The sequence below is a fragment of the Topomyia yanbarensis genome, chromosome 3 (genome assembly GCF_030247195.1).
Source record: "Topomyia yanbarensis strain Yona2022 chromosome 3, ASM3024719v1, whole genome shotgun sequence".
NCBI classification, from domain to species: Eukaryota; Metazoa; Arthropoda; class Insecta; order Diptera; family Culicidae; genus Topomyia; species Topomyia yanbarensis.
The window spans coordinates 407,158,436-407,183,245 of NC_080672.1; the positions used below are offsets into that span (position 1 = coordinate 407,158,436).

Here is a 24,810-nt window from a genome sequence, read left to right on the forward strand (position 1 = left end):
AAACATTTTTCGCACCCTTTGTCTCTTTTATGCCGCAATCGCGGCTACAAACCACGGATCACCAACATGTGTATGAATTGTAGAGCCCCATTATAGTAGTCCGCACTTACCTGTTGCATCGCCTCCAGCATCAGTTCCTTGTTCAGGACAGCGTCGAGGGTTTGCATCTGATCGCAGGACTGCTTCGCTTGCAGGTAGGTCGAAGCTAGCATGAACGAACCCAGGATGAAGGCGGATGCGATCACCGTCAGGGCCACGATCCTGGCGATTTTAACCGAGTTGGCCGGCCGGATTTTGTATGCCTGTTGGATGTCGGAAAAAATCGAAAATGGTTAGTGATGCAATTTGCTAATTAGAGTAACGGCGTAAGACTCTTTCTGTGTGCGTCTGTTTGTATACAATAATAACGCTCATTATTTAGCTGGAAACGGATTTAGAGCAAACGGTTGCTTGACGAATGCAAACTCAGTGGGGCAATTATGGGCGCATTTCTAATTGGATTAACCAGATGAACATTGGGTGTATAAAATAGATTTATGCAAAGCAGATTGGCTGCGCTCGCTTTCCTGATTAATTGGCGAAAACCGGCGACGAGCAGAATAATCACTCGAGGCGGGCGCATTGAGATGAAACTGAATTACCCGGGACTTTCAAGCTGTGATGGCGACAGCAGTTTTATATAGTCTCGTCGCGGTAGCCGCCGTTGAAAACAGAAAACATTTGTCTTCTGGATTTATTTTTTTATCGCTACGAAGCAAAAATTACAGCCATTATCGAAAGCTGCTTTCCTGAAGCGAAGGAGATTCAATTCGCTTGACAGGGTTGAGTTTTATGACTAACGCTCTAATGATTATGGAAATGGGCTTGAAATGTTATTAATTCGCCGATTTTACAGGTTGTGCAGCGCGGAAAGTCTAGTTTCCCTGAATGGTATGACGGAATGTCTACACTACACGCGCAAGCAACCATAAATGTCTAATAAGAAGTTGTGTTTATATTTGCGGTATAGCTAAATTACTAGTTTTATTCAGTTTTTAATAAATGGTATTTTTTAAGTATGTGTAAATGTTCCGTCATTCCGTTGAGAAGTTGTGCGTTGCGAGTGGTGTATGTACCTTGATTCAACAAATGACAACATATTCTACCCCCCCCCCCCCCCCCCCCGTATTTATCGTTACGCATGCGGACACTTGGCATACGTACGTTAGGCATAATAGAAGTTAAGCCTAATAGATGATTGGAATAATGGATGTTAGAGATGAATTATTATGTTGAAATATCACTTCAGAAAGCTCATTTTTTGTGGTAACGACCTTGAATATTAAGAGCGTAATTTTTTTATCTTTTTTTGATGTGGTAGAATTACTATGAAAGCTGATCAAACTCGATCAACATTTTATTCTGCTGTAAATACTTGAAGAAATCTTTACTCAAATAAAAGAAGCAAACCAAATGTCTGCTTTTATAAATTTCACGTGACGAAAATAGGCTCAAAACTCACCCTAACATACATGCTTACATACTTGCATGGTGAAATTGTCCAATAAGAAAATATATGCCTTGTAGAACAGCTTATGAAAGTAAGAATGATGTTGATTATCGCTCATATTATTCAGGTTAATGATTAGGGTAGACGTGCCCTTATTCATCTCATTAGTCACGATGTCACACTATTTCGCTGATAGCTCAGCCCTCACTGGTTGGATTGCTCTTAAATAGGCATCAACATCTTTGCTTCGTTCTTAAGAAGCAGATCAGTAAAAAATCTGGCTTGGAAAATGTAAATTACTCGCGTTAGAGCGAAGCGAAAAGTCGAGTACAACGCACCCTTATTCATCCTATCATTTGAGCTAATGCGTTGAATAGAGATAGCAGACACTGCTCTAACTAATGTGTTCAAATGGGTGGGATGAATAGAGGTGCTAAGATGAATTAGGGCACAGTAACCCTATATTTTTGTGGCTATCAAAGATAGAATTACGGAAACTGTCGGAGACGAGGAGCGCTTTTTCGGGTACTGTGCCAGTTACCGAAACGAAAAAGGTATGGTCACAAACGTAACAGCAATAAACTAAGTTTCCATAGGTTCCAAAACTTAATATTTTTTCATTGCTTGAATTATTTTTCAATATTTGGATTCAATTGTATTGGTAATACATCTAGTGTGAAAATGAAATGTGTTTGAACCAAAATTGTTTACTTAAATGAAGAAAAATTCCGGCTCATCCACGGAAAAAATAGAAAAAAAACTCTACAATAAAATAAACATCTGGTATTTTTCATTTTGCAATGTCCCGTTAATGTTATACGAAGGAATGGTGTAGCAAAGCGTAGTTTTCTACAAACCCGAAAAAACGAATGTAAGGTTGAAATCTGTACAATAAAGAAAGCCTTGTGATTATATTTTTGTGGATTATGTCTATCATCCATTATGCCTAACGCACCTTATGTCAATCTTCTAATATGCCTAACGCGTAATGTATACGTATAGCTAACGCACTAACACCTAACGTGCAAAACGTCGCGCAGCCATATTTAATAATGCTCAAAGGGAACAAACGAAAAAGCTAGGCGTACTCCACGAACCTACTAACAGCATTTAGCAATGCGCACGGATAATGTTTTCATTGGTTGTAAAGAATCATCTAATTGTGCAAGGGCTTCGCTTCCTTCATTTGAGCTGTAGTCTTCGTGCATGCTACTGTAGTTGCTGGAGTCTTGGTGTTTACAGGTTGTGTTATGTGTTATCCGCCTTGAAGGCAACAATTGTTTATCTGTTTTTCATTTAAGGAACTATAATAGTTTACTTGAAATAAATGCATCTTACATGCGCTATCAATTTCAAATTTCAAATAACTCAGTAAAATGTAGTATTTTTTCCTAACTTTTTAAAGTAAATCATTAAATTTTCCCACAAGTCAACTAAGAAATATCTAATAGAGCAGTTGTAAAAAAGAGACAGTGGACTACGGACGTTGTCCCAAAAGGTCACTTTTAATGGAGTTTTAAGTGAGTACAATATCTCCAGAACTAATGCACTGATTTATAAAAGCAGTCACATCATTTTTGGCATCAAACATTTAATTTTCGAAACACAAAAGAATACAATTTTTATGCAAATCAAAATCATTCAGTATACGAATGTATGATAGTAGAAGAAATTGTATAGATCGGTTCATTTGTTCGGGAGATATCGCGCTCAGCGAAAATGCTAGAGATAAAAGAAACGTTTTGGTCCAACTGCAGTAACTTCTTCAAATTTTCTTTACTACAAATACATGAAAACATGTTCTGTTTTGGTTGGTTATCCCTAGCCTGTTTGTATGAGACCTTCACTATATAGTTGAAAATACCACAAAAATAACAGTTTACAGAATTCAACGGTATACAAACCCAGTCTGCTTTATACTTCTACCCGAATCAGAAGCACAAAGCAATGTGAGCAACAAGTATAAGTCGTTCAATTTAAGCTGTTTGCACACGAGGCGACAGAACACAAGCCAAAAAAATAATCACTATGGATTTTGTTCCAACAATTTCAATGCAATAGGTAGAACAAAATCCATAGTGAATATTTATTGTGTCGCCTCGTGTGCGTACAGCTTTAGTGAGCGTTTTTTCAAGAATAACAGGCGTTGTTGCTCTTGCTGTGGTGGACTCAGATTTTGTGCTTTTCTACCGAGTATTCGCGAGGTGTAATATTTTCTGAAGGTGAAAATAGTGTATAGATTACGGAAATCGCCTTAATCCAGCTTCATTACCTCCGCCATTCAGTACTGATGTTAATCAACACGTTAGCTTAAGTAGCTCGATATGTTGAGGTGGGTAAGAAAAATCGAAATCGTTTTATTTTCTTATATCTTGAAGCATAGGTTCTAGTAGAATGCAAGTATTTTACGCGGTTTTTATAAGATTTTTACGTGGATTTTCCAATTAACGCGTTTTTACGCAGATTTTCCAATTACCGTGCACACCAAAAAAATCTGAATTTTATCGTTGACGTAATTGCAAACATGACACAATTCAACAAACCGTAATTTACGAAATGACGGAACATTACCGTATTCCGTTTAATTTTACATGAAACATATGCTTTACATGCGCAATGACATAAAATTACACTTCCTACCATTCAGAACAAACGCTGTATGAGGAGTAAAATTACATGATTTACGAAATTAAACGTCATGTAAAATTAAAATAAAACGTAAAACTAAGTCATTTTTGATGCTCGTATATGTCAGGGTCAGGAGACGTAAATTTACACTATTTTTTCTAGGTGTGTGGTTTTTCTGAAAAATATTCTAAGACCTTTGTAATGAAAGAGTTGGAAGAATAAAAAAAATGGAAAAGATGAATCTTGGAATGGTCTTGACAGGTGTAAGAAGTTGATATTTGATACCATTTTGAAAAAAAACAAGAATTGCTTTGACTAGAGGGGTTATGTGTCGATGTTTAGTGCGATTTTGGAATCCACGCTAGTGACTTCCAGTTAATCGAAATTCTGAATAATCCAATATTATTGATATTTCGGAATTCTCTTTTTTCACCTTCTTGTTTATTTGAAACGGCTCAATGCGTAAGCATAACTGAGCCGTGGGTCTTTTATGATTTTTACAATATGTAAAAAATGAAATTAACTTCAAAAATATTTGTCCATTGACTTTTGTTGACGCAGCTTGCTGCTACGTGTTAAGATCCTCTTCCTTGGCGGTGAAACATTAGCTGCGTTGCCTGCCGCACCTTGGAGGTCATTCGGTCCGGCTTCTATCGCGTTTTCGTTCACGTCCATGTCGTCTTCGGTATTGCATTCATGATGCTCACGGTTGGATGTTGTTGGTTCTTGTACTTACGGGTCGCTGTTGTAAATCCTTCTTTATCGGTATTTCATTCTCTATTAGTGGTGTTGGTCGTTGGTTTGGAGGCGTTTGGTGTAATCGTTGTTACTTCGCTGTTGGTAATGGCAGTTAGTTTAATGGTACTGGACCAGTGCTATTTTCATAATTTACAACATAATTAAAATGCCTGCACGGGAAAAAAATTGTTCCCAGAATCGTGAATAAAGTGTCATGAATTCTACGTGTTTACGTTACGAAAACAGGATCATGAACAAAAATCATGCTTTTTATAACTATGTTCAATTTCCTTTCAGTAACACCCGCGTAATGCTTTCTTAGCGGGAATGTTTGATTCTGTTTTGTGAACTTAAGTCATGTTTTCCGAATGTCTATTTTCTGTACGTGAATTAGTACACAACTTTAAGAATATTACTCATAAAACCAAAGGTTGGCTTATGATGCTATTCATATATTTAGAAAAATTACTTCACAAAATCAAAACGGTCTGGATACTTTTTCGTAAACTATTTCACGAAACTCGGAATTCTAATCATTAATCTAATACGAGAGTCGGTGTCAACTCATCCAGCTCGATACTCTCCAGCGTCGTAGAGAAACTGCAAGAGCCTTATTCATCTCTGATCTTCTGTCAGGACGCATCGATTCTCCAGATTTACTAGAGCGAGTTAACATCCAAGCAAGATCCAGAACGTTACGCGGAAACGTTCTTCTGAGAGTGCCGTTTCGACGAACTATTCAAGCAGCTAATGCCGCTATCACGGGACTACAACGCCTCTTCAATCGTGTGTCGCACCTGTTCGACTTTCATTTGTCTCGAATATCATTAAGAAATCGATTCCTGCAGTTTTTTAGATGTAATTAGTTTATGTTTCCATCATTGGGGCCGAGCACGGCCTGTTGATGTGCGTGATAAATAAATAAATAAATAAATCCATACAATCCTCTTGAACTAATTCATGATTCTTAATATAATAGTCACTAAGCACGGATAGTGCTCGAGAAATAATCATCAAATATTATTCATGTATTCGTGAATTGGTTCATGATTCCTTGTATAATAGTGGCATTCGTGGTAGTAAAATAGTTCACGAAATCATGAAATATTATTCAAGTATAATAGCCACAATTTACCATTCGGGCTCGTGAAATAGTTTACGAAATCATAGAATATCATTCATTTTTCATGAACTGAAAGTCTCGGCTTACCATTCGTCATCGTGAATTAGTTCGCGAAATCATATAATATTTTTCATGTATTCGTGAACTGGTTCCCCAGTATAGTAGTCACGTCCACCATCTGCGTTCGTGAAATATTTCACTGAAGCATGCAATATTATTCCTGTAATCGTGGACTGGTTCATGATTCCTAGTATAATAGCTACGATTCATCATTGGTGGTCGTGAAATAGTTCACGAACTCATAGATTATTATTCATGTATTCATGAACTGAAAGCTTTCCATTCGTGCTCGTGAAATAGTTCGTAAAATCATAAAACATTTTCGTGTATTCGTGATCTGGTTCATGATTCCTATAAATTAATCATGAATACTATTCGTGCTCGTAAAACAGTTCACGAAATCATCAAATATTATTAATGCATTCGTGAGCTGTTTCATGATTGCAAGTACAATAGTCACGACTGACCATTCTGACCGTAAAATATTGCACAAAATCATGATATATTATTCATGGGGTCGTGAACTAGTTCATGATTCCTCGTACTTGACCTAGGATTTATCTTGCATGCTTGTGATATTTAGAAGAAATCCCTAATCATTTTCAATTTCTCTGCAACATGGTCATGAAATTTTCACGGGAACCATTTCACACAGTATTATTCGTAGAATTATTTTTGTTCCTTGCATTATTCCATGAAATCTCATATATGTCATGCTGCTTGCGACCAGTAAGAGGAACGAGCAGTAGATATAAGAAAACTGTTAGAGCCTAGAACATCGTTATTCATTTGATAAGGTTCAGTGAGATGTCTCGACAAAAAAAGAAAACTGCGCTGAGCACCAAAAATACATTATAGAGCCATTCGTGATATAATTCAAGGAATGAGATCCCGCTTATTAGTCACACGTTTATGTGCCTGTTTATATTGTCGAGATACTCTGAGTACAAAAACCGATAATAATAAAAAAAAATAACAGATCGCGATAAGGCGAAGAGAAATTAGAATATCACAATAAAACTGCTGATGTCACATCGCTTCACGTGTCAAATTTGTAAGTAAGCTCTACAATAAACTATCATGATGACGTGAAAAATAAATTACGAAAATTGTGATAAAGATCCTAAAATCAAGAACATAAACAATACTATTTGTGACGAAAATATCCAAAATCATGACTAAGATCCTAAAATCATGAACATAAATAACTCTACTCGTGACTAAAATATCAAGATAAAGTAAATAAAAATTACGAAAATCGTGACCAAGGTCCTGAAACCAAGAATATAAAACACATTACTCGTGATTAAAATACCAAAAATCGTGACAAAGGTCCTGAAATCATGAACATAAATAATTCTACTCGCTACTAAAGAATCACAATAACGTGAATAGAAATTATGAAAATCGTTATAAAGATCCTGAAATCATGAATATAAATGTCATTGCTGACACAGAAATCGTGGCTAGTTTCCTGCAATCATGAGCAAGAATCACTCTATTCATGATTAAAATACCACGAAATAGAAATTACGAAAATCGTGACAATGATCCTACAATCATGAACATAAATCACGCTACTCTGATAGAAAAATCCAATAGCAAACTCATGAATAAAACATCACGGTAGCTTGAAATCACAAAAATCACGAATATGCTCCTGGAATCATGAACATCGTTTAACTATCGTCTGTGTATCGTGTTCCCAAATTGTGAACAAGGATCACAACAAAAACTAAACATGTCCAGGGAACAACCACAGTAACCCTATCAAACATTCGAATATTACGCCATCTATACATTCGACGCGAACTAGTTTTTGGGAAATACAAATAGTTTCATAACTACGAGGTTTATTATTCATAATTTCAGGAACTTGGTCACGGTTTTCGTAAATCCTTCAGTTCACGAAACCGTAATCTTGTTTTCATAAATTTATGAACGGATTTTTTTCGTCTGCCCATACTGAAGTTATACGAGCTCAAATTCAGGCTAAAATAAAATCAAAATCAGTCATAACTCTTTACAAAGTATTCACAGCTATTTGGTCTCTTCGGGAAAGTTGCTTGTTTTGTAGTGATAAAAAATACCATTGAACTATGTTAATGCGAACAATCTAAAACAATAAAGTTGAAAGTAAAAATAAGAATTTAAAAAGTTAATCATAAAAACGTCTCACTAATCGTTAACTGGGAGTGACAGAGACAACATGCCTTCTGCAAAGTTTATAAAAATACTCTCCAATAAAACTTCGTTGAAGACGGCTATGTGCTGTCTCTTTTGGTTCAAAAGTTGAATTTGCTATAGTCTACGATTTTTATTAAAAAAAAATATTGCGAAAAGATGGCACTTTTAACACACACTCAAAGATTGTAGAATTTGTTAAATCGGTAATATGGGCGGTTTCACCTCCAATGAGTTAAGTACCTCAGAACAAAACATGAGTTGTAAGCTTGGTTTGAAATGCATCTGGCTACGATCAAACACTCTCAGTTCGCATGACTTTGCTATTCGCAATACATCGCTTTGCAACGACTTCATCGACGGTTCTAGTATCGTTGTCAATTTGCCACAGATGATGAGTGCTAGTCTATAATATGGACTATTCAGAAATTCTGCCTCGTTTCTTACTTTATAGGGAAAGGGATAGACAATTCTTCTTTGAGGGCTTTAAAATATTTCTTTACCTGCCCAGCATGTATTCCTAAAATACATGGTATCTTAAGCTTAAAAGCAAAGACCATTTGCAGTTCGTGTCTATGTTCGTGTAATCGAAGGTTAACGGTACTTAACATTGCTATTTTCGGTTGTAAAAAAAATTATGATTGCATTTTTGAGACCCCGGAAATCTTCACATACGACTTACTCATAAATAATCGCAACATGCAGCACTTAGCGATACGGAAGCAACCGCCGGATAACCGTCCGCGAGAGGCACTTCAGCGTTGTTGTGATTTATGCTCCCGCCCCAAGCACTTCTCTCAGCCATTGTTCGGTTAGTTAGCTTGGGTAATGATAGTGACTTGCTGTGGTCTTTCAATTCCGTCTCCGCCGACTCCGACTTGTAAGCCCGAAAACATGAGATGCAGTTTTTTTTGCCGCGAACCCCATATTTGACATTTTACGAACATGGCTTAAGTCGGCCTTTCATCCCCTCATTCGGGCATGTCGCAAATGGCGCCATGGGAGAGCGACTATCACCCATCTATCATCCAAGCGTACCGGAACATTCCGTTTTGCGTGATTGCTGCTATTATAGTGTCCCGCGGGCAGTACAGTAGATACAGAGGTACTGGTCAGTCCCTGTGTATTACAGGCGGCAGTCGTAATCGTTTGGAAATGTGGGCGGAAAACTGGCAGCGATGGCGTGCTACTGAACATGTATCACGCCCGATTACAATTTTTTTTCGCTATCAGATATACCCAGAAGAGCTGTGTATTTCTCTTCATGGTTATGGTCGTCATAATAATATGTGGGAAATTGCAGACAATTACTTCAGTGCTTTATTTCCAAAATGTGTTGCAGCATGTTAAATTGACCATCAGAAAAAAACGTGACCAAGTGGTTCGTTAGGTTGAAAACGGTCGGACTGTTTCACGAAACGTCACTGCATCTGTTTTCTGTTCTGTTTAACAGAAGATTTCATCCGAAAAGCGACGAGCGTTATTGGGCGTGTCCACAACCGCAAAAGTTTCCTATTTTGACCAACATACATTTTCAGTTGGCACAGAAACATTACAAATCTTGGTCGAGTCATTTACTGGCGGCCCTCGTTTCAACTGCTGCACTGTTTGGGGAGTAAGGCACGATCCCCCAACCTGATAGGTGCCGGTAGCTACCGGGCTAAATTTGGCTAAATTATAACTCAAAACATTACTCACAGTTAGCGTGTGCGAAGCGTTCAATAATAATCGTTCGGCTGATTATTGCCCAATCGGTAAGTGGTTAAAAAAACAGGCTTCGCTGTCAATCTCACGTTGCCCATGCGCGCCCATGGGTTACAATTGAATCAAATCAATCGATTATATCGGAAATGATGCGGTGTAAAATGGACCTCAGTCTGGTTCAACTTATTCTTGGATCGGTTTTCGCCAGTACCTTCAAGCATGAGGAAACAAAACAAAATTCACAATCGTGATTAACGATTAAACTGTTCTGTCCTCATGTCAGGTCGTACCGCTAAAATATTCCCTTTACAAAATCAGCAATCAAATTGAGGCTCGTAGAACCACTCTAACCGCTAGCTAGAGATAATCGTTTGTGAACTGGTCCTCCCCCAACACCACTTCGTGGGAGCAACACCGGAGCGGAATTACGTCAAACTCTACGTGCTGGGCGTTGATCACATGGTTGGTAGCAGCCGATCAGATCGTGAGATCTACATTATGCGCCATAGAGTCTTCAAGGGTGAGATAACCGATGGCCAAAGGTGTTCATAAATCACTACAAGCCAACGTGAGCGGGCCGATCTCGTTATGACGGTGACTAATTACTTCCTTTGTTGTTGGATCTCTGATGCTGGTCAACGGCTTTAGAGAAATCACACTTTAGCGCTTGGATGGTGAAGGTGACATTGCAAAAGTTATAGTAAAGTGATAATCAAATTTTAGGCTGTATGTATTGGAGGAACGATTATTATCCGTTAGTTTGGGTCGTGACTCTGAAAATAGCATTGAGAAGCAGAAGAACGATTTTTTTATTATCGTGTTTCGACATCTTCTTTCAAATTGTAGGACATGAACTCGTTGTGACGTTCAATGACTCCGGATAAAGCAACCCCGTGGGGAAAACCCGATTCCCGGACCGAGACAAAGTGAATGGAATTCCTCTCGATAAATAAACAAACAAATTCGCATCGACCTGCGTGCTATTAGCAAAACAATTCTGTTCGCATAATACCAGTTGGTGCGGCATTTCAGCGACAATGAATACATCACCGGCGAGTCAGTAGTACGTCACCTCACCGCACTGGAGGAGATCACACCGGACAGATAGAGAGCACTTTTGCTGCAACCACAGTACGCTGTTAAAAATAAATAACGTCAATTTGGATGGGTTACCCGCTACCAGACCCCCCCCCCCCCCCCCAAAACATTGCCCCTGTCTTTCGTGTGATGGAATATTAGGTGGTCCGTGCTCAATAGAACGCCAAATATACGACGGATTGGCGCAATCCGAACGAATGGAGCGTGCTTGCGTGTACGGCATTAGTAATGAGGAGTTTAGGGGTTTCCACTTCAAAGCCCGATGATGCGCTCAGCAGGGTTGAAGCTTGTGGTACGGCGGAAGTGTCACATGATGATTTACAAGTTTGTCTGTTGCTGGAAGCGGCTTGGCCTCTATGTGCGAGGTAATGTACTTTCCAACAAAATCGAAATTTTTGCTCAATGTATTAAAATTTGTGAGATAAAAATAAAATTTCTAAGTATTATTTCTTTTCATAAGTTAAAATGTATGTATTAGTGAAAATTTCAAATTATTCGTCAAACATATATTTAACTCTTTTGTTTTGAATAACTAAAGAATGTAGTTTTAGGTACAGTAAGACTCCGTTTTTGGCATGCTCCATTTTTGGAAACAAAAAAGTTACGTTTTTGATAAATAGGTTCTCTTTTTGGCTACATTGCTGTTGTAAATAGTAAATCTTTTAAAAAATGCTCAATACACATTTTGTTGTAATAATTGATATCATTTTTGACTTTCATTCCAAACGTAGGAGTCATATTTACTATATTCTATGGGGGCGATCATAGCGAATAAAATTAAATTTGCTGATTTTTTTCTATCATTTCATTCCATTTCACATATTTTTATATGATTAATATTTTCGTAACATTTATGATGTCACAAATTGAAAATAAAAGCTTTTAATGTAAGGTTCCATTTTTGGTACGGTTCCGGTTTTGGCTACTGAAAAAAATATTGTAGCCAAAAACGGAATCCTACTGTATTAAGTTTTGATAATTTGTATGCAAATCTGATATTTCTCAACCCTGTGGTGTGTTACAGAAGTGGAGCGCAAATAATCAGGCTAGGAACGGAATGTGGCTGCTTATCAGAACAAGGGTACGGTATAAGTTTCTGGGACCAACAAAAAAAACGTTTCACTGGAGAAAGAAACTCGGGTACAGCAACAATGTTATCGAGGAGTTTGAGGTAAGTTTGATCAAGAACGACGCGCAAAAGGTTTTTAGGACGAATGGGCTGGGGAAGCATAGGGAAGTCTAGCACAGCTTAATCTACCCAAGCATTTAGCCATTGCGCAATATTGGTAATACATTTGCACTAATGCTAATATATAGCAAATATAAAGCCGATATAATGCTATTGTAATGCTGTGGGTTTTTTTTGTTATGCGACTCTATGTTTCGTTTCGTTATGCGAATTATATTTGGTATATTTCAGCGTACTTGCCATGAAGGACCTTGCCTCGTCCTTTGTTCCAGACTTACTAAAGGTAATTTTCGTAAAACATTATTCATATCGTGTGGGAACAAAACTCCGTTAAGGATGTTCATTTAATGCATTAGAAGAGAGTCAAATACAGTTCTAAAAAGAATTTTAATAGTTTTTCTTTTTGTTCGTCATATCGAAAGGGAAACATAAGAAAGCGCTACAAAAACATTGCGGAAAATATCAGCCAATTGGAGCTTTCTAATACATGAGTAGTGTCGATATCAGGCTTTCAAATGTGACTTATTCATAACAGCATTGGTAACGCAGAGCACGGGCTGTCAACCTCTGCACAGTAACAGCACAATATTTCGCCTTTTCTGGCATAATATCAGTATTATATACCGAATATAATTCTCATGACCAGATGCCTAACGAATAAACCCATAGCATTTCATTAGCGTTATATCGGCTTTATAATCGCTCTATAATAGCACGAAATGCATATGCAAACCATACATGCTTTAAGAATTCTTGTAGCATGTATGCGTTATATCCGCTTTTTATACGTAAATACGAGCGAGCGATAACACGTTATGTATAGATCTAATATAGCGCTTGATTGCATTGTAAATGGTAGAATGGCGTTATTATACAACATTAGTGTAAATGTATAGCCCATCTTGTGCAATGGCTTAATGCTTATGTTTGTTTGGGTCCAACGTCACACGTGTAACTTATTTCATGAACAGGAAGAATATATTGCATTGCTATACTTTTCACATCAAGGATTCAATTATCAAATGAGAAAGTTGTGAAGCCGTGTTTCACCAGTGTGTGTTCGTGTGTGGATGGCTGTCCACAAATACTGCTATTATTATGGTTCCCTTTATTAGATGCCATCGAAGTTCCACTGCATGCGATTTTTATTAGATAATGTTGCCGTTTTCAGATCTGGGCTTTCGAGGAAGGTTGCAAGTTGTTGTCCTTGTTTCAGTCAACCGAGCTTGTATTGATAATGATGCCCGCAAACAAAGATAACCGTTTATGGAGATTTGTTATCCACTATAGCAAAACCCTGCGCACTAAACTGCTTGGCAGCCAAAGTGCTGTAAAACGGGGCATCTTTGATCACCGGGGTAAGTTTGATCAAATGAGACTTTTTTCAGTAACGTACGATAAGATGATTTCCTCTAACAAAATCATCGAAACAAAATACAAACCATATTCTAAACATGTTCAGCATCTACCGGCAACGATTATTTTGTCATTTAATGTAGCTTTTATGAAGACAAATTCAAATTGAAAATGATTCAACTTTCATGCATTGTTGCAATCAGTTCAAGCAATTCCTTGTATATTAATGAAATCTTCAACTTCAACTGAACTGATCACTTTTTTAGAAACCTAAAATATTTTTGTCCAATAATTTGTTGAAAAAATCCGGTTTTTATTGCTAACTATTTCGACTATTTTCTCGAAAAAGTTCGATAAAAGTCGGCCGTATCCTTCCAGGGAATTTTGTTTTCTTACGGAAAGACACAATATCGGGCCATAAAATCGCCAGCAGATATGCAATTTACACAACATTTGGAGCGTTATTTCTTATTTCGATAGACATATTTTGCTGAATAACAACGAATGAAAATTTACAACAAATTTATTTTATTTTTATAGTAAAACGAAATAAATTACCAAACAATTTGGACATATTCAATCTATGGGTACCAGTACTTGGTTTAAAAATACAAACAGTTACATCTACCTGATTTGAAGAAAGTTATTCGAAAAAATGCAGAAAAAATGATCAATGTTCCTCCGTTTTACGGTGCATGAGGGATTCAATGTTTAGATAGGGTTTCCATTTACGATTAGAAAAGCAAGGATTTTTTTCGAGAGTGCATTAAAAATTGAATGAATAAAAAAGTAAAAAAATCACATTCAAACTGAAGCTAAGCCTTTCATGTAACTGGAAATAAGCTTTCAAAATGTTTGGTCTTTGTTGGGTTTGATTTGTCTCTAAAATTTTTGAAAATTTCGTTCAGTTATTAGTGACTATCTCAAGTCATCACTAATAACTGAACGAAATTTTCAAAAGTTTTAGAGACAAATCAAACCCAACAAAGACCAAACATTTTGAAAGCTTATTTCCAGTTACATGAAAGGCTTAGCTTCAGTTTGAATGTGATTTTTTTTACTCATTTACATTACAACAATAGTCAATCAAGATTTCACAGGAATGTCGAAAATTCCCTTAAATTTTTTGATCTGGGAAATGATTTGTGGATGTGGTTAAATAATTCAACTCAGTTTTGTTCTGATCCGACTCTGTCACTATTAAATTTGACGAATTTGATGCAAGTTCATTTTCATGATATTTTAAATTTGAAAACGAAACTTCATTCAAAATTTGTGGGTACTTTCAGACAATGTAACAATATTAATTTACTACATAGCAAATATAAGCACTAGCTTTCTTACTTTAAACAATGTTGCAAACTTGATAAGAATTCATAAAACCGTATTTTTTTAACAAATTAATGTTCCAGATTTTTCAACATATTTAACAACAAAAATTCTCAACGCAAAATTCATGAACTTCCATTCGAGCAAACCAATAAAGATTACATACTGCAAAATTAAATTTTCGGAGTGATTATTGTTATCTTTCAATTTGAACTATTCACCAACAACGCAAACTAACTTGAATCCATAAATATTATTTAAACATCACATTTCAACAGACACATGGAACCACTGCTTTGTTGCTTATCCACTGCACAAACAGTACAGTATCGCTGCCTCCGGCCGCACAGTAAAATGAGCAGACCATAGAAAAAGTCCTAATACTATGAAAAAAAAAACACTTTGACTTTGACTAATCAATTGTAGCTAACTGAAATTCTACTTCCCCTTATTATTTATAAAATCTGTTTTATTTTCAAAACAATGAATCTAAGTGTTTAGAAAAAATGGTAACTTCCAAGTCGGTTTTTACTTTTCTTTACACCATGATGTATCAAATTTATTTTTAAATGGCTTTCAAATTTGAAAAGTAATTTCATGTGGGGCTAGTTAACAATTATCGTGAACTTATTCAAGCTTCAATTTGCAATTCGTTTTATTCGCTACAACAATGTGTCAAAACAGATCAAACTCTTTGTTAATAAGTTAATCACCGAGATAAAGTTAATTTAGCAACAGAAAATATTTTTTGGGGCTTCTAATTGGACTTAAATTATACGAATTCAGATTGGCATCTATTTGACTCAGAGTAGCTCTTCAGAATTAAATAAATAAACATTCAATTTTAAGCAGTGATTTCAAGTACCTAATGTGGGTGATTATATCGCTTATCAAAGTTACCCCGTAATTCGAAAACGGACTTCGCATTGAAATCTTCTTTTGGAAACTAGTAGCAAGCGGACAATTTCTGGGCTAATCGTCCGAAATTTTTCTTCATATTAAACTTGAAAACATGAGTTGTAACCAATAATATAATGATTATTTCGAAAAATGATCGGAATCACCCAGGTTTCCGTTACTAAAACGGAAGCTAAAATGGGCAGAGGTTACCTTTATACATTTGCATCACTTTCGCAATTCTATACCGAAAATATTTCGATGTTTAGTCTAAGCAGAAAAATTTTCATGAGGAACAGATTTTTTGTCAAAATCTAATTCTGACAATGGATAATGTTTTACTACCCATACTTTGCATACCTAATCTATTACGATTGTGGAGGTTTTAACCTTAGGGTCATTCTTCTCTTTTTTCAGGTTAGAAAAATCTCTTACCCTATGTGCGAGGGTTTAAAAATTTGTTTAGTCATAGACGACGGAACCCACGTTAAATTCAACAACAAATCCTTGCCTCAGCCACAATATTATACGGTGCATGAGGGCAAATTTTGAACAAGTCTAAGATATTCAATCGAAAAACACGGTAAAAAACCTATGATCTCCAATCAATTTGTGGCTGCGGTTAAATTTAGCAACCAGTAATGTTTACAAAAGCGACTGCTACCCATACCCATGATTCAAATTCACAAGGATATAATTGTCTTCTAGCAGGATCTTGCGTCTTACCACTACTTGAAATCACCGAGAATGTTACTTTCGTTCGAAAAGAGACTAACCCTTCTACCTTCTATTTTGGGCATTTTGGGAAATGCTGCAGTTTTTTTGTGCTCACATTCCACGACCCGTAGTATACTTAGATCTTGAGTGCAAGATATTTGAATCAAGACATTTTACTCCAAATCTCAAAACAGAATAAACGAGACAAACTTATTTTATGACGAAGCGATATTTTTATGCAATTGAGTGGTTGGTCATTTACTTTTTAGTAATTTTGAATAAGCGTGTTGCAAAGTTGATTAGAAACAGTTGTGTAGATGGTCTGAATTTTCGAACACGTCCTTTTGTTAGTTTGCGTGACGCAAAATGTTATAATTGATTATGTGTATAGCATGTATATTAATAATTGTTTTGAATTTTTGAAAAGTTTCAACAAATTACAATTAGTGAAACACATTTTTGGCTTATTTTCATCGAAGATAATGGAATGGGTTTTTTCGTATTTATAAAAGCCATGGTACAACAATCCGTTTACGAAATTCAACAGACTTTGCAAACGATCCACAATTGCATGGCTAGTGTACCGATCGTACTTACTAACTTATAAAAAACACTTTCTGTTTCTATGAAGTGTGATTTGAAAACATTCACTTATAAGCAAGCAATCGACTTGATGAATCGACAAGTGTGCAAACAGAAATGTTTTTTCAGTCGAAAGTATTTCTACACTGATCGACGGCTGAAAACCGAGTTGTGATTATAATTAAGGTACTTCATAAATTCACAGTTCGTACCGCTTGGTCAGCTGGCGATCTGATATTTATCAGAGCATGAATTAGCCTGCAGTGGGGTGGAACATGCATTACAAAAAAAAATCATTGTTCTGCTGTTGTGGTACAATAAATAATTCAAAATACTATCGCTTTATTGAGCTCTTTAATGATTACTGGTTCATTCAGTTGAGTTTATGATAAACAGCTCTTTAATGATTACTGGTTCATTCAGTTGAGTTTATGATAAACAGTGTGTTAAAAGTTTTACTATTGTTATCCTAAAACAAACCAAAAACTCTAGTTATATATGTATGGATTGATGAAAATACAATATTTACATATTATTAAATTATTAAGAGCAAATTTTTGTTTGAATTTATATTAATAATCCCACCAAATCATTGAGATCTAGACATTCAACTAGGGGTGACCTTCCTCATTTCGATACGAAAGTTTTGTTGTACATATAGAGGCGTGTATGAAAAAGTCGTTTCGATTTGGTTGCATGATGTGGCCCTAAATTTCATTGATCCCCCTATGTATAAAAATATTAGCTAACCGCAACAAATAAGGCTCTTTTATTTGAAACTAGTAACACTACGGTTCAAAACCAACATGGATACGATCCCTACAATCGAAACATTATCACCCAGCCATAAACTTCCAGTTCCCGCAAACCGATAGCACCATCAGCTCATTTACTAGTACACTGCTCCGGCTGCTGCACCAACTGGCAGTGATTTTAATGGCTTTCCAGTCACATAGCTTGAACGTGACCGCAACGATAAATACAAACAACAACAACAAAAAATGTCACGGTCATTCGAACTGCGAAGCGCCATTTCCATCAACAGGTAACCAACCAATGCTGGTTATGCAAACTCTCTGGCCAAGCTACTTTAGAGATAAGATTACTGTGTTATCGCTGATTGCATATCCGAGTGCGTTTATGCAAAACAATGCAGTTGCTTTTCCGAGCTTCCAGCCAACATTTAATATACAATCAAATTGCACGCTACGAGAAAGTCATTTTGCCTGTCCAGCTACGAACGAGCGAGTGCATTTATTCAAAAATTGTGCACTAGCGGAAAGTTGAATCTCCTTATTGCGAACGAAATATTCCTCATTTCACCATTTCGTGCACCACGGCTGAGTAAACTAGTTCCGAGAGTTCCCTCGTTGCCGGCCTATCCGGGAAGGTGGTTGAACTATCTCGAAGGCTTCCACGGCGACCCCCGCCAAAGCGAATAAGGTCTTGCCCTAAAGTTTGACGAGCTAAAAATGAAATAAATTCCGAGTATTTTGTCATGAATGCGATGAAGGCGACCAGGCGACCGACGGTGCCCGCGAAAGTAAAAGTCTTTTATTTTCGCAAAACTCCCACGCTTACGCCAAGCATCCGGATCGACACACGGCGGAGGCGGCCGCGTACTGACCGGTTTTCTATAGGTACTTTATTTTTGTGTGTAGTTTCGAAATCGTTGTTTACGGCACACGGATAACATCGAGAGCGAAAGTGCAATTTATGCCTCTTCGGAACGGGGGAAAGGAGTTGTGTTTAATTTCATGGCGCCCAATTGTCTCGAGGTGGCATTAGCTGCCGCTAGTCGGGCGGCCGGTGGTGCTGAGCTGAGCCGGACGTGAATGTGTCGAACGAGTTACCCTACGTGTTGGTATAATTTGTTAGTCCTAAACAGGATATTTGATATCTATAAATTTACGCCAATTTTGCTAGTTTCGCCAATTGTTAGGGAAAAAGTCGACAGAATAAAATGACCAGTTCATTCTGGCTTTCTGTTATAAGGATAGCCTGCATTACAAGGGTGAAAAAATCGAGTTTTTTGATTACTTAGTTAAATTAAGTAGTTAAATAATCTAAGACTACACCATAAAGAATTCAGAAGCCTCTTCGAGGTATTTCTGAACGCATAAGAACGTTTAACAAGCCTGCGAGGACCCGAACAAATGTAGTCCTGGGGAATGGCACTCACTAGGTTTTTACGCGTTTTCTCTACATTTCACTTTAAAGGTTTGTTCGAATTGGCGGGGAAAATACCAAATTATTTTTATAAATTATTAAAAAAAATTATTTACACATTTTCTAAAAACGTGTTTTCACGCTAACTTGATTATTTTTTTCTTGTTAATAATTATTATAACGAATTTTAACTTTGTTGTGTGAACATAGTATAAATTTAGGTCTCCTGAAACTGACATTCACGAGCACCAAAACTGACTCATAATTGGATAACATTGAGATCAACAGGCGTTAAATTTGTACACTATGGTATCAAAGGGTTGCCTGGCGATGTTATCAGAATCGTCAGATTTCGTGATTTGGTTTGATTACTGTACTGATTTTTGTTATGCTCATCACTTTCTTTGCATAACGTTCATCTCTTATCATAATACACACCACGGCTTGTTTATTCTTTCCGTTTAAAGGGCTAAATTAAAAGACTATGAGATTGAATATGCTTTTGCTTCTAAATGCTTCAAAAGCTAAATCAAAAATATTTTTGACTCTTTTATAAAGAAATGGGGAAACATTTTTATGTTCTAATTGCGGTTGTCAACATATTTCGATAGAAAATGAAGAGTTTAAATGTTAGTGTTAATGTTTTAAACGAAAGAGTATTATGTCAAGATTTGTTTGTTGCATGATGTGGATGTTTATATTTCGAGGCTATGACTGTCATAATTAATATTAGAAGTAAAAATTTATATTAAAATATCGACAATTGTTCACACCTCTACAGCTGTCAATTCCAAATAACTGTCTGACAACATTCGAAATGGATACTATTAAACTGTCAAATTTTAACCAAAAGCTTAAAAAATGTGGCAAATTGTTCATAGATTTAGATTTAGCGTGCACAGGTTGATTGCCAAATTTGAAATATTTGTTTTAACAGACATGGCTTAAGCTGACACTAATTGCCATCACGTTGAACCATGAAAGGTGTCCACATTTCAAGATAACTACTATTCGCCAACGAGAGTTTGTCTTTGTTTACTTTTTCGATTATTTCGGCGCCATCTTTAAACTGTTCAGTGAATTTTCAGTACATATTGAAGGATTTTTACCACCAATAATATTATCACAGACTAACAGTCATAACACTCGAAAACAATGCTTCGCCCGCTTCAACGATCATTTTAAATGTATTTGTAGTTGGAACTGTGACCACATTTGCAATTATAGCGCCACTAACATATGAATAAACATATGAGGGATAGACCACTAATGAAAAATTGTTCCCAAGCCTGAGGGGTAACCCACTAGCAAAAGAATGTTTGGGACCGTGAATAAAAGGTGGAGCTAGTGTTCTGCGAAAATTGCTGGATCGATATTTTCGAGTAAATTCCCTTATAGTGTTATGTCTGTTAGTCTGTGATATTATTACGTAGAGACCAGGAGCAATCGTTGAAGCGACCGATTTCTAACATTTAATTATTGTGTGTGTCAGCTGTCTTTATTTTTCGCAGGCTCGGATGTTATATTTAAGGACTGTTCATTGTAGTGGACACAAGTTATACACGAATGCGTCCATTATAATGGGGATTTCGATTGATGTGCACCGGTGTAGTGGAGTGCACTGGTTTTGCACTTTCTATCAGAAGTGTCAGTGGAACATGCCAAGTTTTCTGCACTTCTGCTGGAAAGTGCAAAAATGAGATTCGAGTGTGCATCTTCGTCGCGAGCGGTTGACTCTCGTAGAGCTCCCTTCGCGTCGGTTAATTTTAATCATTTACGGCACAGTTTATTGCCTTCCGGTTATCGAAAGTGTTAATAACGGTGCAATTGAACGATAATATAAAATGAAGTGGCTTATAAAAGCATTTTTCGACTGACGCGATAGGTGACAATGTGAAAATCTAATTTCGGCAAATGAAAAAAAATCTTTTCCTCGCATTACGGGCCGTCGATTCCCGATGCAAGGACAGTAGAAGTGCACAGAAAACGTCTAGCAACACAGTGTACATTCTAAAAATGGTGAAAAATGGTTTTTCGGAAAATAAAGTTCGATCCGAAAAGTGAAAAAATTCGGCGATAAGAAAATTTGGCATAATCAAATAATTGGTGTTTCACCAGCGACTTGCGACTACCAGGTGTCGCCCCAAAAATGTTCACCCGAAAAATAGGTGGCAAACCAGCCGATCGGTGCTCAGCTAATTTCGTCCGCGTCCCTTGTCACCTATTTATTGGGTGTTTCATCGGCGGTGCTATCTTTGAAAATGAGCCGCCTTGGATATTCAACTGTTTTTTTGCTTTCTTATTTTATTGCAAATGAGTAGAGGTTTTGATTCTTTTATATTCGGGATTGCAGATATTTTGTCGCATGTAAATTTTGGGCGTTCGTTGATGTGATGGCACTGTAAAGGTACACGTATCCGCCGGTCGGCCAACTTTTCTTTGGACTGAGCAAACTAATTTCTATATTTGTTTGGGGTTTGTTTTACTAACGGGGGAACTGATCCACAGAGCATTCAATGTGCTTAGGGAAAACACATGGGAAAACATATTTAAGTGGAATGATGACTTCAATCATGTATAATGTTTGAGAATTGACAATTCGCGAGAGGGATCGGGGACCGGTTGGCAATTACCTTCAGTTATGTCCGCACGAAGAATAAGTGTTTTTCTGTCATGTTCATTGGTTAGCGTTCAATTCTATCTCATGCCCCCACGCAAGTCTGGGTCTATTGATGACATTTGGTCCTTGGACAGGCGAAGACTGGGTGCTGTTGGCCTTCTGCCGGCGGTGGCAGAGTGAGGGGGTGCGAGCGGATCTTACCGGGGAGACAATACCGTAAACACGAATTGTTGTTCGGGGGTTGGCTCCAATGGGACTTTGATTTGACTGGTGTCGATGATCGCGTGTCGATGCGTACTGAAGATTCGCCGCATCTGTTTTGGTGAATCTAATTTCAAGTTTCGTTATTGGTAACAGGCCCGTGCATCGGGTTAACTATCCTCTGTATTTCCCTTCAATGTTCGATATAATCGTTCGTATACGTGTATTTCACAAACAATCCAATAAGGAAAATAGGAAATACTTTCGTTGATTTATAACATCTCGAGCTATCATAACTCTGTCTGTATAACGTGTTATCACTCGGTTGTTTGCAACCCAAAAATATATCGTAGGGAAGGAATAGCAAAATTAGTCTAAATAATGTCGCAATAAATAGTGATCCGGCCGATTACGCAGATAAGATTAGCTTTTCTAGGCAATACTCCCACGGTCGGCTGTGTGGGGTTGGAATTGCTTTTGTTTGGTAAACGTAGGATACTCCCGGTGGCCGGCTCCCCAGAGTTTGGAAAGAACCAAAAACTAAACAAGATCTTTTTTGAGCGATCGTGTTCTCGAAGACTAAATAAACTACTACCTAGTGCTTTGCAGGTCGGATCGCTTGCTTGGAGCGATTCCTAGACCCTATACCCTTCCAAACCACTAACTCCGCGACATCTATTGAAAAGTCTGATGAACCTTCTGTGTAAGATTCCGCATTTTATTCAAACGATCGCCGGGTAAAATCAGCACCGACACGATAGAAACCACGAACAAATTCGTCGCGTGATTGAATATTATTAAAAATATAAGCAGTGCTCCTTATAGCCGGCTATCTGGAGTTCAAGGTGCTCATTTTTCTAATCGTATTAATACAACAAATCAATTTCCCAAATTCTCTGCAGCCGGCTGCCCAGAGCAATTATTACATAATAACGCTATTGACACATTTACTAACAACTCTCCCCTTCCCGTGATACATGTGGAGATGCAGAGGATTCCTCGGTCTCTAGTAGCAACATGTATCGGACTAACATTCCTTCCTTTCCCAGAAGATCTGCATTCGGACGTAGCCGGCGTCAGTATTGATCAGCATGCAGGGATTAGAATAGATTGTACAATGTGGCTCATCATGTTATTCCCAAGCATGTTGTTCCAATGAACATTTTGCAACCTAATTTGGTTCTGGTCAATAACGGAGTAGCAACTACGGGCGATCTCTTATGCTTATGCTTATGCTTATGCTTATGCTTCTGCTGGAAAGTGCAAAAATGATGCAGAACCAGTGCACTCCACTACACCGGTGTCAATCAATCAAAAATCCCATAAGTCATTTATATTTTCTTTCTGAAAAAACTCGAACTTTTCTTGTGATGCCCTCCATGACATTCGTGAACACTTTTCGAGCAGCTTTAAGCCACATTTTCTTGAAGTTGTTGAAGTTTCGCACGTGTTGTCAGTATACTCTTATACTTATACTTTCATCACATTCAAAAACGACAAATGCTACCACCTTTTCATTTCTACTATGGACTGGACATTTTACTAAATGAAACCTTTTTTCATTCGTTTCTTTGAAAAATGGGCGAATCTATTTGTTTACTTTCTCTTTCTATTATTACAGCACCAATTTAAACTATTACATGCAATTTTCAATTTATTTCGAAAAAATATTCATGTAACTAGCTCACTATGCAAAGAATTGAGGGGCAAACAAGAAAGCATGCATGTTGCAACCGAAGAGAAGAGACAACAGGCTTCTAATTTTTTTGTACTAGACCATGCCGTAAATCTAAAGATTTCATCGTTGCCAGATTTCTTTTGCATGGTTTTCATAATTGTACAAAGATAGCACCTTTACCAAGAATTCATAATACTAACAGCATTTATTAAATAAATTTTATTTTTATGCTTGTCTCTTTTAACGATAAACATAGCTATATCGTCATTCTGGACTTTTATTCAATATGTTTGAATGTTGATGTTTATTAAAAATAGACACAATAGATTCAGCAGCACTGTTTTTCATCCCGTTTGCAAATATTATGAACGCCCTTGACTGGCTAAATGACCAATCGGAAGCTTGTTCAATATTGAGGTTAAGATTGAATCAAATTAGCTACGCGATTGTCCTCTCCTCCTTAGAGAAAAGTATGCTATCGATCAACAAATAAAGTTCTGCATGTACAATTTAGTAAGAAGAAATTTACAATTTAAGACATATCCTTAAATTACGTCACACTATTAGGAGACTGGAAGAGCGGGTAAAGTTCTGCGTGTACAATTCAGTAAGAAGAAATTTACAATTTAAGACATATTCTTAAATTACGTCACACTTTTAGGAGACTGGAAGAGCGGGTACGACACATTGTAACATTTAATGACATAGAGTGAGGAGAAGTAAGCTGAAACGTGAAATTTTTAAAAAAAATAGTCGTACTAAAAACGCTGTAGAAAATAACCCATTGGGTATTATCTCTTGAAAATTTGGGCAGAAGTAGTTTAGAGTGTATTGTTTATACTGTATTTTTATCGCTGACAGTTTTTTGAAAATTGGAAAAAATGGCGTCACCCGAAAAGCGATGTCGCGAATTGATTTCTCGTAAGCGCTTAGAAAATCCTCAACTCTTTCATCGGGACATCGGAAAACAACTCGGGATTATGCAGTCAACGGTGAGACGTGTGATTAGACACTACTACCAAACTCGGAGCATTGAAAGGAAGGAAGT

The 24,810-nt window shown here is 37.0% G+C and overlaps 1 protein-coding gene across 1 annotated transcript in view; it reads right to left on the bottom strand.

Annotated features, from left to right (window-relative positions):
* The window catches only part of LOC131688665 (transcription factor SPT20 homolog), a 74,606-nt gene that overhangs the window by 29,137 nt on the left and 20,659 nt on the right, over positions 1-24,810 (bottom strand). Inside the window, exon 2 of the mRNA XM_058973082.1 lies at positions 111-302. Coding sequence (XP_058829065.1) covers positions 111-302 — 192 coding nt within the window. The remainder of the gene's footprint in view (positions 1-110; positions 303-24,810) is intronic.